A 20,588-nucleotide genomic window follows, 5' to 3' on the forward strand; every position below is an offset into this window, starting at 1 on the left:
GTATAAAACCCCTATTATCGCCAACTGGAATTTTTCAAAATGCCCTACATTTATGTTCGAGGTAGCCTATTGCTAAAATTGTCATAAGCAACTCTATCACGGTCATAAACTCTACAATTTTGGTCGGATTGACTTGAATTTAGTAGGAATGGACTCGTAATTTAATGCTGCGTATTCACTATTCACAATTCACATACCGAATATGCCAGGTATAAACCCCTGGGACAGCTCTTTATAGACACGTATGCAGGACCGTAACTGCCGTACCCCAAACCCCCATAATTTAGGGGGGAGCTCGAAGGGGGGCCAAAACTATTCGTGAACTAACATAAATTATAGGGTATTTTTTGAAAACTTATGCAACTTTTTAGAATAATAATATCATTATATCATTTTCCGAAACGCCTCACTCAGCTCGGCCGATAAATCTGAATGCATGAGCAGGGATAGCATAAAAAATTTACAGCTATATATATGCAATTCCCGATCATGTTGACCGATTCAATCATGAATTAGGGAATATTTTCGCGCTTCGCGCGGTTTATTCGAAATAAAACGACCAAATGAACGGTACGAAAATTTAGCTGAGAAGTAGCAGCGGTAAAAGGTATCGGAAGGGGGGTCTGGGTGTAAAGCCCACCAGAAGTTAGGTTTATCGCCCTGTGGGGCCCAGGACCAACGTTTTGTTATTGAGGGGGGCTGACGAAGTGCTGTTACGGTCCTGCACGTAGGCACATTGCACAGGTTTCCGGCGGGATATACGCTGAGTGCTGGTAATTGATTATGGCGACTTGTTCACTTACAGACTATTTCGAAAATGACAAATCGTAGGGACATGTGCTAATCACAGAGACAATCTATAGTTGTCTATTATAAGTAGAGCTCGAGATGTGGACTGCATTACTGAACAGTTGCTTGAATTGCAAAGCCGACAGATGTGGAAAGACAGGTTTACGAAGGCTTCCTTGACTCAATTTTAGCCAAATGTGCAGACGATGGAGCATAATCTCTCAGATCTTTGCTAGCAAGCTGCAACAGCTCTTTTGCTATTTCCGACCACATCACCTACCTGTGTGAATCTGGCTTTTCAACTCTGACGATGAGCAAAAGAAGTTTAGCAATAGACTTCAACCGGAAGATGACATCAGATGTAGGCCTACATTGACAAACACAATTCCGGAATTTAATAGCCTTGTCAAGCGAGATCAAGGACAAGGCTCCCATTGAGCGTGGGTTGAGTGAAAAACAGTGCTTGTCTTTTTGTTGATACCGTATTACACTCTCTTGGATAGAAATAAAAAATAAACTATTTTTCGGTAATATATAGCTTGAGTCCGCGGATATACTGGCGAGCTTGAGATGAGTCCGCGGGTCAAAAAGATTGAGAACCACTGGCCTAGAGCTACAATTCCGGTATCAGAGTGTCTAACTCTGAAAGTTACATCGATTGCACGCAATAACTTTTCCCTGGCTATTGTACTTAGAGAGATATTGGCATATTTTGCCATTTTGGGGGGTATGAAATTGACCTTGATTTCTCCATGTTCCCGAAGACCTAGAGCTACAATTCCGGTATCAGAGTGTCTAACTCTAAAAGTTACATCGATTGCACGCAATAACTTTTCCCTGCCTAGTGTACTTAGAGAGATATTGGCAAATTTTGACATTTTGGGGGGTATGAAATTGACCTTGATTTCTCCATGTTCCCGAAGGCCTAGAGCTACAATTCCGGTATCAGAGTGTCTAACTCTAAAAGTTACATCGATTGCACGCAATAACTTTTCCCTGCCTAGTTTACTTAGAGAGATATTGGCAAATTTTGACATTTTGGGGGGTATGAAATTGACCTTGATTTCTCCATGTTCCCGAAGGCCTAGAGCAGTGTTTCTCAACGCCGAGTCCGCGGACTCAAATGAGTCCGCGGAAGGTCCTGGGTGTGTCCGCGAACCCAGGAATGTTAAGTAACTTAATTGCACGCACACACGTTGACAGATTGTCAAACTTGTATTTCCTCGTGTTTTTCAATGAAAAGACGCCATTCTCATGGTGAATTTATTATTTTAGGTTATTTTTTATCGACAAAACCTTACGAAACGATCATGGATCCTAATTTAGGGGTGTACGGACTTAGTTTTAGATTGAGAAGTCGAAAATCCACGGAAACGTCAAAATTTTCAACGTTTTCTTCCACTTCCGATATGATTTCGGAACATGTAATTGACAGACCTACGGGGCTCGTTCACTTTCGGACCAAAGTCATTGCAGCCTTACGGAGAAAATAGCTTTTTGGTCCGAAAGTGAATGAGCCCCGTTCTGGTCCGGTTTCGTCAAATTCCGATTTGAGATTAGGCTGCATGATTCGCAAAATACTTATTTTGATATGTTAGTAACCTTAATTGCTTTCATAAAAAATGCATAAATACCTCAAATATGTGACTGGCGGCACTCAACTTGAATAGTGCTTTCAGAACAATATTCATTGCAGTAGAATTTATTACCTCGGTGACTTTTCGGGGAATTAAGGGCACCATAAAAAGGATAAAGAGTTTGTATACAATCTTTAAACATTCCATTAATATATTCAGCTGATCGTCTGTGTAGCGTCTTCTGAGTATTGTATAATTTGATTCTCTATTATCCCGTTGTTATGACTACCGCAGTACCGGTACAGCTGACTTTGGCCAGCTACTGTTCCTTTTTATCATTGCATTGTTACGTCAAATTTTGCCAATATGGATTTCGTTTGAATCTCTTTCTATATGCTTCTTATTGTGCCGATAAGGGGCATACGAAATCCCTGCAAGTTAATAGATTATACTCCAGTGAATGTAGTTTTGAAAGCAATATTAGAGATACCCCAATAAGCGATGTTTGGCCACGTATATTTCAAACGCAAGAACAGCGAAATAGCACCACTACAAATTGATCAGCATTCCAAGCATTATTGCTTCTCCTGAGATTTTCTGTGTCTTGGGCAAACCAGTTGGTTGCAAGTATCACAGGCAAAACGGGTATGCTTTGCACATCTGTCGCATCATCCTGGTTTGATACCAATCACGCCTGGTATAAAACCCCTATTATCGCCAACTGGCATTTTTCAAAATGCCCTACATTTATGTTCGAGGTAGCCTATTGCTAAAATTGTCATAAGCAACTCTATCACGGTCATAAACTCTACAATTTTGGTCGGATTGACTTGAATTTAGTAGGAATGGACTCGTAATTTAATGCTGCGTATTCACTATTCACAATTCACATACCGAATATGCCAGGTATAAACCCCTGGGACAGCTCTTTATAGACACGTATGCAGGACCGTAACTGCCGTACCCCAAACCCCCATAATTTAGGGGGGAGCTCGAAGGGGGGCCAAAACTATTCGTGAACTAACATAAATTATAGGGTATTTTTTGAAAACTTATGCAACTTTTTAGAATAATAATATCATTATATCATTTTCCGAAACGCCTCACTCAGCTCGGCCGATAAATCTGAATGCATGAGCAGGGATAGCATAAAAAATTTACAGCTATATATATGCAATTCCCGATCATGTTGACCGATTCAATCATGAATTAGGGAATATTTTCGCGCTTCGCGCGGTTTATTCGAAATAAAACGACCAAATGAACGGTACGAAAATTTAGCTGAGAAGTAGCAGCGGTAAAAGGTATCGGAAGGGGGGTCTGGGTGTAAAGCCCACCAGAAGTTAGGTTTATCGCCCTGTGGGGCCCAGGACCAACGTTTTGTTATTGAGGGGGGCTGACGAAGTGCTGTTACGGTCCTGCACGTAGGCACATTGCACAGGTTTCCGGCGGGATATACGCTGAGTGCTGGTAATTGATTATGGCGACTTGTTCACTTACAGACTATTTCGAAAATGACAAATCGTAGGGACATGTGCTAATCACAGAGACAATCTATAGTTGTCTATTATAAGTAGAGCTCGAGATGTGGACTGCATTACTGAACAGTTGCTTGAATTGCAAAGCCGACAGATGTGGAAAGACAGGTTTACGAAGGCTTCCTTGACTCAATTTTAGCCAAATGTGCAGACGATGGAGCATAATCTCTCAGATCTTTGCTAGCAAGCTGCAACAGCTCTTTTGCTATTTCCGACCACATCACCTACCTGTGTGAATCTGGCTTTTCAACTCTGACGATGAGCAAAAGAAGTTTAGCAATAGACTTCAACCGGAAGATGACATCAGATGTAGGCCTACATTGACAAACACAATTCCGGAATTTAATAGCCTTGTCAAGCGAGATCAAGGACAAGGCTCCCATTGAGCGTGGGTTGAGTGAAAAACAGTGCTTGTCTTTTTGTTGATACCGTATTACACTCTCTTGGATAGAAATAAAAAATAAACTATTTTTCGGTAATATATAGCTTGAGTCCGCGGATATACTGGCGAGCTTGAGATGAGTCCGCGGGTCAAAAAGATTGAGAACCACTGGCCTAGAGCTACAATTCCGGTATCAGAGTGTCTAACTCTGAAAGTTACATCGATTGCACGCAATAACTTTTCCCTGGCTATTGTACTTAGAGAGATATTGGCATATTTTGCCATTTTGGGGGGTATGAAATTGACCTTGATTTCTCCATGTTCCCGAAGACCTAGAGCTACAATTCCGGTATCAGAGTGTCTAACTCTAAAAGTTACATCGATTGCACGCAATAACTTTTCCCTGCCTAGTGTACTTAGAGAGATATTGGCAAATTTTGACATTTTGGGGGGTATGAAATTGACCTTGATTTCTCCATGTTCCCGAAGGCCTAGAGCTACAATTCCGGTATCAGAGTGTCTAACTCTAAAAGTTACATCGATTGCACGCAATAACTTTTCCCTGCCTAGTTTACTTAGAGAGATATTGGCAAATTTTGACATTTTGGGGGGTATGAAATTGACCTTGATTTCTCCATGTTCCCGAAGGCCTAGAGCAGTGTTTCTCAACGCCGAGTCCGCGGACTCAAATGAGTCCGCGGAAGGTCCTGGGTGTGTCCGCGAACCCAGGAATGTTAAGTAACTTAATTGGCACGCACACACGTTGACAGATTGTCAAACTTGTATTTCCTCGTGTTTTTCAATGAAAAGACGCCATTCTCATGGTGAATTTATTATTTTAGGTTATTTTTTATCGACAAAACCTTACGAAACGATCATGGATCCTAATTTAGGGGTGTACGGACTTAGTTTTAGATTGAGAAGTCGAAAATCCACGGAAACGTCAAAATTTTCAACGTTTTCTTCCACTTCCGATATGATTTCGGAACATGTAATTGACAGACCTACGGGGCTCGTTCACTTTCGGACCAAAGTCATTGCAGCCTTACGGAGAAAATAGCTTTTTGGTCCGAAAGTGAATGAGCCCCGTTCTGGTCCGGTTTCGTCAAATTCCGATTTGAGATTAGGCTGCATGATTCGCAAAATACTTATTTTGATATGTTAGTAACCTTAATTGCTTTCATAAAAAATGCATAAATACCTCAAATATGTGACTGGCGGCACTCAACTTGAATAGTGCTTTCAGAACAATATTCATTGCAGTAGAATTTATTACCTCGGTGACTTTTCGGGGAATTAAGGGCACCATAAAAAGGATAAAGAGTTTGTATACAATCTTTAAACATTCCATTAATATATTCAGCTGATCGTCTGTGTAGCGTCTTCTGAGTATTGTATAATTTGATTCTCTATTATCCCGTTGTTATGACTACCGCAGTACCGGTACAGCTGACTTTGGCCAGCTACTGTTCCTTTTTATCATTGCATTGTTACGTCAAATTTTGCCAATATGGATTTCGTTTGAATCTCTTTCTATATGCTTCTTATTGTGCCGATAAGGGGCATACGAAATCCCTGCAAGTTAATAGATTATACTCCAGTGAATGTAGTTTTGAAAGCAATATTAGAGATACCCCAATAAGCGATGTTTGGCCACGTATATTTCAAACGCAAGAACAGCGAAATAGCACCACTACAAATTGATCAGCATTCCAAGCATTATTGCTTCTCCTGAGATTTTCTGTGTCTTGGGCAAACCAGTTGGTTGCAAGTATCACAGGCAAAACGGGTATGCTTTGCACATCTGTCGCATCATCCTGGTTTGATACCAATCACGCCTGGTATAAAACCCCTATTATCGCCAACTGGAATTTTTCAAAATGCCCTACATTTATGTTCGAGGTAGCCTATTGCTAAAATTGTCATAAGCAACTCTATCACGGTCATAAACTCTACAATTTTGGTCGGATTGACTTGAATTTAGTAGGAATGGACTCGTAATTTAATGCTGCGTATTCACTATTCACAATTCACATACCGAATATGCCAGGTATAAACCCCTGGGACAGCTCTTTATAGACACGTATGCAGGACCGTAACTGCCGTACCCCAAACCCCCATAATTTAGGGGGGAGCTCGAAGGGGGGCCAAAACTATTCGTGAACTAACATAAATTATAGGGTATTTTTTGAAAACTTATGCAACTTTTTAGAATAATAATATCATTATATCATTTTCCGAAACGCCTCACTCAGCTCGGCCGATAAATCTGAATGCATGAGCAGGGATAGCATAAAAAATTTACAGCTATATATATGCAATTCCCGATCATGTTGACCGATTCAATCATGAATTAGGGAATATTTTCGCGCTTCGCGCGGTTTATTCGAAATAAAACGACCAAATGAACGGTACGAAAATTTAGCTGAGAAGTAGCAGCGGTAAAAGGTATCGGAAGGGGGGTCTGGGTGTAAAGCCCACCAGAAGTTAGGTTTATCGCCCTGTGGGGCCCAGGACCAACGTTTTGTTATTGAGGGGGGCTGACGAAGTGCTGTTACGGTCCTGCACGTAGGCACATTGCACAGGTTTCCGGCGGGATATACGCTGAGTGCTGGTAATTGATTATGGCGACTTGTTCACTTACAGACTATTTCGAAAATGACAAATCGTAGGGACATGTGCTAATCACAGAGACAATCTATAGTTGTCTATTATAAGTAGAGCTCGAGATGTGGACTGCATTACTGAACAGTTGCTTGAATTGCAAAGCCGACAGATGTGGAAAGACAGGTTTACGAAGGCTTCCTTGACTCAATTTTAGCCAAATGTGCAGACGATGGAGCATAATCTCTCAGATCTTTGCTAGCAAGCTGCAACAGCTCTTTTGCTATTTCCGACCACATCACCTACCTGTGTGAATCTGGCTTTTCAACTCTGACGATGAGCAAAAGAAGTTTAGCAATAGACTTCAACCGGAAGATGACATCAGATGTAGGCCTACATTGACAAACACAATTCCGGAATTTAATAGCCTTGTCAAGCGAGATCAAGGACAAGGCTCCCATTGAGCGTGGGTTGAGTGAAAAACAGTGCTTGTCTTTTTGTTGATACCGTATTACACTCTCTTGGATAGAAATAAAAAATAAACTATTTTTCGGTAATATATAGCTTGAGTCCGCGGATATACTGGCGAGCTTGAGATGAGTCCGCGGGTCAAAAAGATTGAGAACCACTGGCCTAGAGCTACAATTCCGGTATCAGAGTGTCTAACTCTGAAAGTTACATCGATTGCACGCAATAACTTTTCCCTGGCTATTGTACTTAGAGAGATATTGGCATATTTTGCCATTTTGGGGGGTATGAAATTGACCTTGATTTCTCCATGTTCCCGAAGACCTAGAGCTACAATTCCGGTATCAGAGTGTCTAACTCTAAAAGTTACATCGATTGCACGCAATAACTTTTCCCTGCCTAGTGTACTTAGAGAGATATTGGCAAATTTTGACATTTTGGGGGGTATGAAATTGACCTTGATTTCTCCATGTTCCCGAAGGCCTAGAGCTACAATTCCGGTATCAGAGTGTCTAACTCTAAAAGTTACATCGATTGCACGCAATAACTTTTCCCTGCCTAGTTTACTTAGAGAGATATTGGCAAATTTTGACATTTTGGGGGGTATGAAATTGACCTTGATTTCTCCATGTTCCCGAAGGCCTAGAGCAGTGTTTCTCAACGCCGAGTCCGCGGACTCAAATGAGTCCGCGGAAGGTCCTGGGTGTGTCCGCGAACCCAGGAATGTTAAGTAACTTAATTGGCACACACGTTGACAGATTGTCAAACTTGTATTTCCTCGTGTTTTTCAATGAAAAGACGCCATTCTCATGGTGAATTTATTATTTTAGGTTATTTTTTATCGACAAAACCTTACGAAACGATCATGGATCCTAATTTAGGGGTGTACGGACTTAGTTTTAGATTGAGAAGTCGAAAATCCACGGAAACGTCAAAATTTTCAACGTTTTCTTCCACTTCCGATATGATTTCGGAACATGTAATTGACAGACCTACGGGGCTCGTTCACTTTCGGACCAAAGTCATTGCAGCCTTACGGAGAAAATAGCTTTTTGGTCCGAAAGTGAATGAGCCCCGTTCTGGTCCGGTTTCGTCAAATTCCGATTTGAGATTAGGCTGCATGATTCGCAAAATACTTATTTTGATATGTTAGTAACCTTAATTGCTTTCATAAAAAATGCATAAATACCTCAAATATGTGACTGGCGGCACTCAACTTGAATAGTGCTTTCAGAACAATATTCATTGCAGTAGAATTTATTACCTCGGTGACTTTTCGGGGAATTAAGGGCACCATAAAAAGGATAAAGAGTTTGTATACAATCTTTAAACATTCCATTAATATATTCAGCTGATCGTCTGTGTAGCGTCTTCTGAGTATTGTATAATTTGATTCTCTATTATCCCGTTGTTATGACTACCGCAGTACCGGTACAGCTGACTTTGGCCAGCTACTGTTCCTTTTTATCATTGCATTGTTACGTCAAATTTTGCCAATATGGATTTCGTTTGAATCTCTTTCTATATGCTTCTTATTGTGCCGATAAGGGGCATACGAAATCCCTGCAAGTTAATAGATTATACTCCAGTGAATGTAGTTTTGAAAGCAATATTAGAGATACCCCAATAAGCGATGTTTGGCCACGTATATTTCAAACGCAAGAACAGCGAAATAGCACCACTACAAATTGATCAGCATTCCAAGCATTATTGCTTCTCCTGAGATTTTCTGTGTCTTGGGCAAACCAGTTGGTTGCAAGTATCACAGGCAAAACGGGTATGCTTTGCACATCTGTCGCATCATCCTGGTTTGATACCAATCACGCCTGGTATAAAACCCCTATTATCGCCAACTGGCATTTTTCAAAATGCCCTACATTTATGTTCGAGGTAGCCTATTGCTAAAATTGTCATAAGCAACTCTATCACGGTCATAAACTCTACAATTTTGGTCGGATTGACTTGAATTTAGTAGGAATGGACTCGTAATTTAATGCTGCGTATTCACTATTCACAATTCACATACCGAATATGCCAGGTATAAACCCCTGGGACAGCTCTTTATAGACACGTATGCAGGACCGTAACTGCCGTACCCCAAACCCCCATAATTTAGGGGGGAGCTCGAAGGGGGGCCAAAACTATTCGTGAACTAACATAAATTATAGGGTATTTTTTGAAAACTTATGCAACTTTTTAGAATAATAATATCATTATATCATTTTCCGAAACGCCTCACTCAGCTCGGCCGATAAATCTGAATGCATGAGCAGGGATAGCATAAAAAATTTACAGCTATATATATGCAATTCCCGATCATGTTGACCGATTCAATCATGAATTAGGGAATATTTTCGCGCTTCGCGCGGTTTATTCGAAATAAAACGACCAAATGAACGGTACGAAAATTTAGCTGAGAAGTAGCAGCGGTAAAAGGTATCGGAAGGGGGGTCTGGGTGTAAAGCCCACCAGAAGTTAGGTTTATCGCCCTGTGGGGCCCAGGACCAACGTTTTGTTATTGAGGGGGGCTGACGAAGTGCTGTTACGGTCCTGCACGTAGGCACATTGCACAGGTTTCCGGCGGGATATACGCTGAGTGCTGGTAATTGATTATGGCGACTTGTTCACTTACAGACTATTTCGAAAATGACAAATCGTAGGGACATGTGCTAATCACAGAGACAATCTATAGTTGTCTATTATAAGTAGAGCTCGAGATGTGGACTGCATTACTGAACAGTTGCTTGAATTGCAAAGCCGACAGATGTGGAAAGACAGGTTTACGAAGGCTTCCTTGACTCAATTTTAGCCAAATGTGCAGACGATGGAGCATAATCTCTCAGATCTTTGCTAGCAAGCTGCAACAGCTCTTTTGCTATTTCCGACCACATCACCTACCTGTGTGAATCTGGCTTTTCAACTCTGACGATGAGCAAAAGAAGTTTAGCAATAGACTTCAACCGGAAGATGACATCAGATGTAGGCCTACATTGACAACACACAATTCCGGAATTTAATAGCCTTGTCAAGCGAGATCAAGGACAAGGCTCCCATTGAGCGTGGGTTGAGTGAAAAACAGTGCTTGTCTTTTTGTTGATACCGTATTACACTCTCTTGGATAGAAATAAAAAATAAACTATTTTTCGGTAATATATAGCTTGAGTCCGCGGATATACTGGCGAGCTTGAGATGAGTCCGCGGGTCAAAAAGATTGAGAACCACTGGCCTAGAGCTACAATTCCGGTATCAGAGTGTCTAACTCTGAAAGTTACATCGATTGCACGCAATAACTTTTCCCTGGCTATTGTACTTTGAGAGATATTGGCATATTTTGCCATTTTGGGGGGTATGAAATTGACCAAGATTTCTCCATTTTCCCGAAGGCCACGAGCGACAAATCCGGTACCAGAGTGTATAACTCTAAAAGTTACATCGATTGCACGCAATAACTTTTCCCTGGCTATTGTACTTAGAGAGATATTGGCATATTTTGACATTTTGGGGGGTATGAAATTGACCAAGATTTCTCTATGTTCCTGAAGGCCTAGACTAGAGCAAGGATCTCAAATACGTGGCCCGCGAGTGCATTTTGTGTGGCCCGCGACAGCATTTTGGAATTTTAAGTATTTGACGATATATTCTAGTGCCACATATCTATTTTAGATATAAAAACTTGAAGTTCAACTTGAAGTTCAACCTAAAACTGCTATGAAAACACTGAAATCTCAACGAACTACACTATCACATCACTTGTGAAAGCTACCATGCGGTAGAGCAGTGGTCGGGAACCTTTTTTGTCCGAAGAGCCATATTATCCCCATATTTTTCATCTGAACTTCCAAAGAGCCCTACGTTTTAATCAACTAATACGTCATAATTGAAAAATTTTGACGTCATTGCTGCGCAATTTAGTCGATTTTCGTCAGTTTTACGAAATCGTAGGTTCGTATTGACGATATTGCCTTACCTGTCTACTAGATTTTGAACTTTTTTACTACGAAAATCACGCAACTCACCTATTTATTGTTGGAAAATATAGAGTGAAAGGGGAGGTAAGGCATTGGTGAGGGTCGGCCGGGATTAGCATAGCGCAATTCATCGTTAATATCATAGAATTTATAATAACTGATAACACTGGTCAACACATAGTTTTAGGCATAGACAGTGGGATTGGGTTTGGTGGTTCTGAAGGGCGATTATTCCAAAATGACCTTAGTTTTCTCAAATTTGCTCTTGTTTAGGAGATAACCCATGTGGACGACATGAGCGTTCTTCATAGTCAATTATTATCTTTTGAAGTGCAGTATAAAATTTAAAAAAACTACGATTTTCTTCTTGCTAAGTGAAATATTCAATGTTAAATACAGTAACATTGGACTTTTTTTAGGGGTATAAGATCCAATCTCTAATAACTAATGTGATATTCGTAATCAGCAACCTCGAAAACCCCAGAAACGGCTCTTACAGCGAAGTCGCGATTATATTTATTCGTATCGCATATTTCATTTCATGAATTCATGCGGGATAAAATATTTCAAAAAAATTGAAAGTAATAGCCACACCGATTCCGATTCGATTTCTCAATTCTCAAAGTATTCGGCGGTAACACAACGTTGTGCCACACCCCTACATTTGAACAGCAACTACAAAGCTACTTTGTCAATCAAGAACGTGGGTCACTATGGCGTTGTTTGTAATTTGAATTTGTAATTGTGAATGCTACTATACCACGGAGTTCATTTCTCGCGGTAGATCAGGAAGACAGCGTGTGTTTGAAAACTGCATTGTCATACAGGCTTCGCCTTGTCTGCTATTCTCATTGAGCAATAAACGCATCGTGCAATCCGAGATTTCGTGGCGCAGGCGAGACAGCAACTTAGATTTGAGCATTTTGAAACGGGGTCCGAGCCCCTAACCCTGAATACGCCACTGTATTCTCAAAGACATGTTTATACTGCCACAAGAATAATTATACTGGTCGTGCTGAAGATTTAACAACAAGTTGCTGCAATATTGATAAATTATGCACAAAATTGGAATTTTCGCAAAGAGCCATACTTTATGCCCAAAAGAGCCACATATGGCTCGCGACCCATAGGTGCCCGACCACTGCGGTAGAAGATCAGCTATTACGTCACATTTCTAGTTCATGATGATAACACATGGCCCGTTGATGATTCGTGACTGAAAATATTGTGATTTGGTTTTGTGCGATCTTTCGTAAAATTACTCGATTTCGGATTGACTAAGTGATTTAATAAAAATGACTCGAGTTGAGTCGAGTCAAACGTTAAAATCGAAGAAGGACTTACGACGCTGAACGGTGACTTGGCAATCCTACGGACGTAACAATCTATGAAACGGCCATGGGGAATAGTAATATATCAAAAGGTGGCAGCTTGCGTTGCGTAGGGTATATATAGCTATCGAATCAGGTCAGTATGGCAACCATTGGCATTATGTGACCCCCGTGACGTAGGCGATAGTTGGTTACATGCTAGGTGTTGTCGGATCTTTTTATCCATGTTATAATCGGTGGCGAGTAAGGTAGTAGTACGCTCCACAGCTGTAAAACCAATGAATTCATCGGCAATTGGCATTTCTATTCTTAACCAGGGTCCGTAGACCCCTTCGGGGTACGGAGCACCACATCTTGGGGTACGAGATGCATTGTGGAATTAGGCCTATATGCTGAGGAATATTTTCTGGACCAATTTACTCAACTGGAAAATGTTCTTCGCGCTACGCGCGATTTTGCGTGCATGGGCTTTATAATTTTAATATAGGTACAATCAGAAATGGTGTTGAAAATGAACACGTGAATCGAGAAATCTTATTGGAAGCACGAAGGGTACGATCGCGGAGGTTAAGAAACAACGATATTACCATGTCTCAATAATGATAACACGTGGTTCGAGAAATCTTATTGGAAGCACGAAGGATACGATCGCTAAGGTTAAGAGCAATGATATTACCATGGCTCAATAATGATTACATTCAAGTTGTTATTGATATGTTCCAATAATAATCGAAGGCAAAATCTGACGCTGATTCAATATGACTTTGGCAATGACATAGTAACAATAGCCTACTTATCACGACTATATCATAACCCGGATTAGGCTACACCGCTCAAATTCTCTGTTATCAGATCAATCTTCAGTAGATTTCAAAATTTTCTACATAAAATTGTGGCACGTCAAAGATCCACTAGCTGCAATATTATAACCCGACAATTTGACGATGTCATGGTCAATGCTCCCTCTAATTTTTGACGCATCTGCCCAGACTCACCAACTCACTGCGCAGACCCTTGGACAACAGTGCGTAACGACTAAAAAAAGGTAATCACTTCGGATTTTCTGTGCGCAGAGACCTTGTCAGCACTGTGCATTTGCGCACGTGCTCAGCGTAGAGGGAACATTGGTCATGATGCATCCTCTCGCATGATGTATATAACTCAATATTTGAACAAATAATGCCGGCATAAAATCAATTTTATTCAAATATTTGAAAATAGGATATTTTTTCGTGTCAAGCGTGAATAGTACAACAGTAAATTACATATTCATGATGTTTCTGGAATGCCTGTCTTCAAGCTCCCGTCAAAGAAGGCCTACTTGAAAATTCTGCGTTGAATATCCCTATTATTGGTGGTGCGGCCCGCGGCGTCATCAAAACTAAGAGATTGGCCCGCGAGCACATTTGAGTTTGAGACCTCTGGCCTATAGCTACAATTCGGTATCAGATTGTATAACTCCAAAAGTTACATCGAGTGCACGTATTGACTGATTCCTGGCTATTGTACTTAGAGAGATATTGGCATATTTCGAGATTTTGGGGGTATGAAAATTGGCCAAGATTTCTCAATGTTCCCGAAGGCCTAGCTATATGTATATAAAAATGTTCGTACCTTCACTTCGGTCACGGCCCGATGAATATTGAGACTGAAGTGTTGTGAGTAGTGCGTAATGTGTTTGGTGATCTATATGTCTAATATAATGTAATAATATGAACGAAAAAAATATTCGTACCTTCAACTCCGTCATGGTCCGGTAAATATAAAAAATGAAGTGTTGTGGGTAGTGTGCAATGTGTTTTGTGATCTACATGTATTATATATTGCAATAATATGAATGAAAAAAATGTTCGTACCTTCACTGCCGTCATGGTCCGATGAATATTGAAAATGAGGTGTTGTGAGTAGTGTATTATGTGTTTGGTGATCTATATGTATCATATAATGAACGAAAAAAAATGTTCGTACATTCACTGCCGTCGTGGTCCGATGTATATTGGAAATGAGGTGTTGTGAGTAGTGTGTAATGTGTTTGGTGATTTATATGTATCATATAATGCAGTGTTTCCCAAACATTTTGAGCTACCGACCCCGTGGACAATGAATAAAGTGCCAGCGCCCCCCGACCCCCCTCAGTACTCCTAAATCATAAAACGAAAGTTGTTCTGCATTTATTACAGCTAATAATGAAACGGATGAAGCTGGTCCATTATTATCATCATCCTCGTCATATTGAGTTTGACTTTTGATCAGAACAATCTCTTTCCAAATATTCAGTCTCCACGTATCCCGTACTGACAAGTCAGTTTCTGGCAGTGTTGGGATGACTAGAGTCATGACTTGACTCGAGTCACCTTTTTCGTATGACTTGACTTGACTTGACTCGAGTCACTTTGCTATGACTTGACTTGACTTGACTCATCGTATCAGAAATGTGGATTGACTCGTGACTCGGAGCAAAATTCACGAGTCCATTTCAAGTCATCAAGTAAAAATCACGTTATCTTGCATCTTGCATCTTGTTCGCCAAACTTTTGCGTAACCCATGACAGCGACCGATCATTAAATGATCGTGCGCTTTACTGAGCCCCCAATATTCTCCAACAAAGATATTGACCACAAACGAAGTGATCGAAGCTACAGCTTACGTTGTCGTAAACTAGAAGTAAAGTGATTTCATAGGAAAATATACATTTTAGTTCTCTGTTCTTACCTTACCCAAACTCTTGTTTTATTGAAATTGTAATCAAATATAGTTTATATACTCCTCAACCATTGGCGCGGACTCGAATTGTATCATATCAATATGTATAAATGGGTACTGTATTGCATCTTCCCAATTCGTTTCTCGAATCTCCATCTTGGCTGGTAACTATAAAATGAGGCTATGCAATTACTTACGTAGTTTAATAGTTCTATGCTTATGTGAGCGATACAGCCCCTTATTGCATGTATATTCAACTCTATATTCGTTCATCGGTTCAGAATCAATGACCAATCAATCTGTTATTCAGAGACCTAGCGAAATGCAATGACGTAATCATGCTTCATACTTCTAAAAGGCAACTTGACTTGACTCGTGACTTAACTTGACTTGACTCGACTTGACTCGAGTCACCTCTAAAAATCGACTGACTTGACTTGACTCGAGTCACCTTCGAAAATCGATTGACTTGACTCGAGTTAAAATGTGCAGTGAGTCGAAATGACTCGTGACTCGACGGTAGTGACTTGATCTTAACACTGGTTTTTGCTATGGGCGGGGAAGGGCAACTACGAAAAAGTCCACCCAACTCTAGTGAAAGTAGGCCCATTTACGTGACGGTTCAAGTCAGCTTCGAAGCCGACTCGTCGATCCGACTCTCTCGTATTCCAGGAAGAGAAAAGGAAAACTGCTTCAAGTCCACTCGAGCCTCAAGCTGTTGTGTAAATGGGTTTACGATCGGCTTAAGCTCTCGGAACTTTTGTTGTTCGCTGAAGATGCTTATTGTTGAGGGGGAACTTGGCTTGCTGATTTATATAATTCCCATTTTTGTAGGGAAATTGGAAAAGTATGTTGACTGAGAGTGAAATTATGAGGATTCTGTATGTTATCAAGTATGTTCATGATGGGATTCATTGAATCTTACTGGAACAAAGGAGACATCACCCCCCCCCCGAGATTATGGATTCCTCAACAGACAACCGCACCGGAAAAGTATGGATGCATCCAAGGTTTGTCTAGATTCGAATTTACGACATCTATAATAACACCATAACTTAATTGTATAGTATCCTGACAATTTACAGCGTACTGTTGTGATAGTATGGCTAAACTTTAGATATCGGTACGGTGAATATTGAGTTAAAAAGATGTTGCTGAATACAACAACGCCCAATGGATTGAAAATTTTCGGTTGACTAAGGAGACTTTTATGGAAGTATTGAACCTAATTTACGAAGATATGAGGCCAGGTAGTGTGATAATATCTTAGTCGTAAATCTATCTATGGACTGAGTTCGCCAACGTCTAGCAAAATGTTTAATATCATCAGATGATGTGACAGTGAGGAAACCAATACCTACAGACAAAAGAACCGCCATCGCAATTTATATGATAGCATCCTCTACTGAGTACCGTACTGTTGCACACATTTTTGGAGTAAGCAAGTCGTCGGTTTGCAGGTGCCTTAAACGGTAATTTGGAATTTTCCTGATTGATGTATATAGTCAACAGTCAAACTAATCTGTATTTTTGTCATAAGATTCTATCAGGCAATAAACAAGCAAATCCATGTGTTCATTTCGTGGCCAAAGCCAGAAGAGGCTGAAAAAATTGCAATGCGGATACAGAGACATCACCACTTTCCTCAGGTTCACAAGAATTCATTGAAAATCTGCATTGTTGCTCAGTAGCCTAATATGCATAGGCCTACATCTTTCGTGATAGGTTGCTGGATGTATCGACGGAACCCACATTCCAGTGACGGCGCCATGTGAGGGCACAAAGGATTATACAAACCGAAAAGGCTGGGATTCAATAATTTTGCAAGCAGTTGTCGATGATCGGTATATGTAAGTGTGAAGAATATGTCAAAAATTGATATTAATAGACTACAAAGGACATACAAAAAAATGTAGGTTTAGAGACATAAATGGCTTGGCAGTACCCACGATGCCGCCGTCTTCACCGAATCAGGCGTATTCAAGCATCACGGCAAGTTACCTAAGGTTTGGAAAATATTGCGACTATATTTAACCGAACATGTGACGATCAATTTGGGGAGTTCATGTTCACCATCAAAGGGCTGATTGATAAATTTGCACCTCTTCAACGAATCTCAAGAAGTCGTCAAAATTGAACAGGGTACCGTGGATGTCTTCAAAGTTGGTGCAACTGATCCGAAAACGTAACCGGTGGCATCACAGACTCGATACCTAGAACACCTCACAGGACGAACGAGAAAGACTTCGACGCTTCAGAAATCCCATCTCTCATCATATCTTCAAGGCAAAAGCGAAAGCTAACGCGAAATTCTTCAACAAACATAAGAAGGACACTCGAAAAACCTGGTCAAGAATTAAATTGCTTTTGCACCAGAAAAAACGCCCCAGCCTGTCTCGCAAATCACGAACTCGACTACCGGGGACAATCTGACTGATCCCGCGGCCATCTCAAATTACTTCAATGAATATTTTTGCAATGTAGGGCCAAATATCGCCTCATCTATTTCTAAACCTGCGTCGGCTAGGCCTGCTTAGGTTAAATCAGTTTCCCAATCCATCATGCTCGAACCTGCAACTTCCACGGAAGTGGTACTTGCCATTCACGAACCTCGACCGTTTAAAACACAGTCCTGTATATTCGTTCATTTTATTACCTTTTCATTTAAGCTACACATAAATCACATATGTTAAGTCACGCGAGAGATACAATAATGCAACTAGACTGGACTTCGAATTGAGCATGGGTTCGACATCATTCAGAATTGCTAACGAAATCACGATGTCCGTCATTCGACAGGTTCAACAGACGAAGTCGGACAATTATTCTGCATCTGCGTCTTTACCAGGCGTTGTAAACCATAGATTCTGAAATTGTGAGAAACACAATACTAGTATTACAACATATAAAAAAAGACTTGGATAGCTAAAAGTATAAAAAAGCCATGTTGGGCAATGGGCAGAATTTATCGTGTAATAACGAGTCAAGATACTATACTTTATTAGACTATAAATTTCAAGTGATTTAAATGAAACGAGTAGTTTTACAACAGACATAGAAATGATTAGGGAAAAAGGCAGCTCGAATCAACGAATTTGAGATTAGGATAGTTCGACATCCTATTATTCTGATCTACATCTGTGGTTCTCGAAGTGTTTGGGACCTCGATGGGGGCGCTAGCTAGAAATTGGGTGATTTCGGGGCGCTGACAGTGAATATGGGCGCAAATGAACTACAGAAAACAGGTTGGGAAAAACTATAAAAAAGGTAATCAAGGGATTGGATTTTTAATCTATGTTGAGGCAGGTTTTTGATATTATGAAAGAAAATTTGAAGTAAATGTGGGTCTTCCATTCAAGGTCGGAGTAAATGATAATACCAGATGTGATCAGTAACGAAGTACTTCTACTTCTTCGTAGTACTTAAGTAGTTTTACTCTACTTCTGGTACTTACTCAAGTAGATCTGACTTTTGCTACTTCTACTTCGTAATATATTCTGCCCTACTTACTTACTTTTCGCTACTTTCAGTTTGTCAAGAAGTAGTTTATTCCTCCAATCAGTAAGATAGCCTGAGGAATTTCGCTGCTGTTTTCACGGAGTATCAACATTTAATGTCCATACACGTTGAGTAAAGCCCAGAATTTTTATCGCGCTTCGCGATCAGTGGATACGGAGTAACCAGTATGATTTCACAAAAGTATCGGTGAATATTATTTTGGTAGTGGGTTGGTATGGTCTCGTTCACGGTGCATTGTCGCCCTTTGCCCATATGAACTATTTCATCACAGTATGGCCCATCTTAACGTTTGAAACTGATGTTTCGAAATCTAGCATTTACTTATCATATCGTAATCTAATAGTCCATGGCGTGTCCTAATCTGGAAAAGTGGACTCTGACTTTTTTAGTTTTAGAGCTGTTTTAGCATACCACCTTTCAAACTTTCTAGACTGAAGACATGAAATACTATTTTCCTCTGTTAGAAGTAGTTTTCTTACTTAACTCTCAATTCCAGTATCATATACTTTGAGTTGTAATTAACATCAGTACTTTTGTCTGGATAACATACATGTTGAAGTATAAAAAAAAGTTATAGTAATGTCTTTAATTTCCGGAAATAAAGCTACACAATATGGCATTTTTACGATCCACCATATTTTTTATTAACGTTTACTAATCGCACAAAGTGTGTACACTGAATCCTATACACAGGGTTGCCATCGACATAGACTCAAAAATAAGGACAGTCGAAAAATTAGATTAGCATGAAAAAACGTTTTTGAACATATTTTGTATTTTTATGAGCCGTGGCATATTCGCTAGAAACAATCTGTTCCAGCATCTCCTTGTTATTAGGAAGTGCTTCATGGATCTCATGAGAGCTCAGGTCTAGATTTACCTTTACTCAGGACCGAAACAGCACTTCGTCACCCCCCCCCTCCCTAAATAAGCGTTGGCGTAAGTGCAATATAATTTAGAAAATTTTATCAACGATTAACAGCTTACTGCTTGCTTTTTAACCAATGTATCGATTGCACTACGCCAGTGGTTCTTAACCTTGCCCCCAGCGCCCCCCAGGGGGCGCTGGCGATGTTGAAGGGGGGCGGAAACGCTCAGGGGGCGATGTGGGGGGCGCTGGGCTCAGGGGGGCGGTATGGGGGGCGCTGGAGAAAAATGGCTTCGCAGTAGATGATGTGGTGATGGAACATATCCTTAATGAGTATTCAGAGCAAATTAACATCGAAAACTTCGTTACATATAGCCTTCAAAATACATATAGGTTTAATTGTCCATGGGTGCCTAAATGACTGACACCGAATGTTCCTGTCTTGGAAATCTGAACCCCAGAGAGAGAGAGAGAATTATTTTATTCGTCAACCATGAAATATAGTAAAGGCAATGTCCACAAACAATTCACGTCCAATAGCATACATTTTTTCCTACTATATTTTACATGGTATAGACTGGAAGACCCGATATGACCGAAGTCTTCTAGGCCGGAGACACCCAAGCATATTGGCAGTATTAATAATATTCCATCTGGCAGGGAAAAATTATATGTCAGTGAAGAAATACCAATCTGAAATCGTGTGCGTCTTTTAGTTTAGTACGATTGGGCGACAGGGATATTCCTGTTGGGCGATATCCCCGTTGAGCGATTCTGTATTTTTTGATATTGCAGACAGGGGGTCACGAAATAACATCATGCAACGAGGTCATACCAACG

The 20,588-nt window shown here is 40.5% G+C and overlaps 2 protein-coding genes across 2 annotated transcripts in view; one reads left to right on the forward strand and one right to left on the reverse strand.

Annotated features, from left to right (window-relative positions):
- LOC145449020 (peptidyl-prolyl cis-trans isomerase FKBP1A-like) overlaps positions 1-20,588 on the forward strand; it is a 408,653-nt gene that overhangs the window by 126,367 nt on the left and 261,698 nt on the right. The gene's annotated exons all lie outside the window — the stretch shown is intronic.
- LOC145448995 (fibronectin-like) overlaps positions 17,997-20,588 on the reverse strand; it is a 109,744-nt gene continuing 107,152 nt past the window's right edge. The window contains exon 48 of the mRNA XM_080327452.1: positions 17,997-18,228. Coding sequence (XP_080183578.1) covers positions 18,150-18,228 — 79 coding nt within the window. The 3' untranslated portion in view covers positions 17,997-18,149. The remainder of the gene's footprint in view (positions 18,229-20,588) is intronic.

This window comes from Botryllus schlosseri, chromosome 10 (assembly GCF_051294905.1).
Source record: "Botryllus schlosseri isolate E-star chromosome 10, Bs_hap1, whole genome shotgun sequence".
Lineage (NCBI taxonomy): Eukaryota > Metazoa > Chordata > Ascidiacea > Stolidobranchia > Styelidae > Botryllus > Botryllus schlosseri.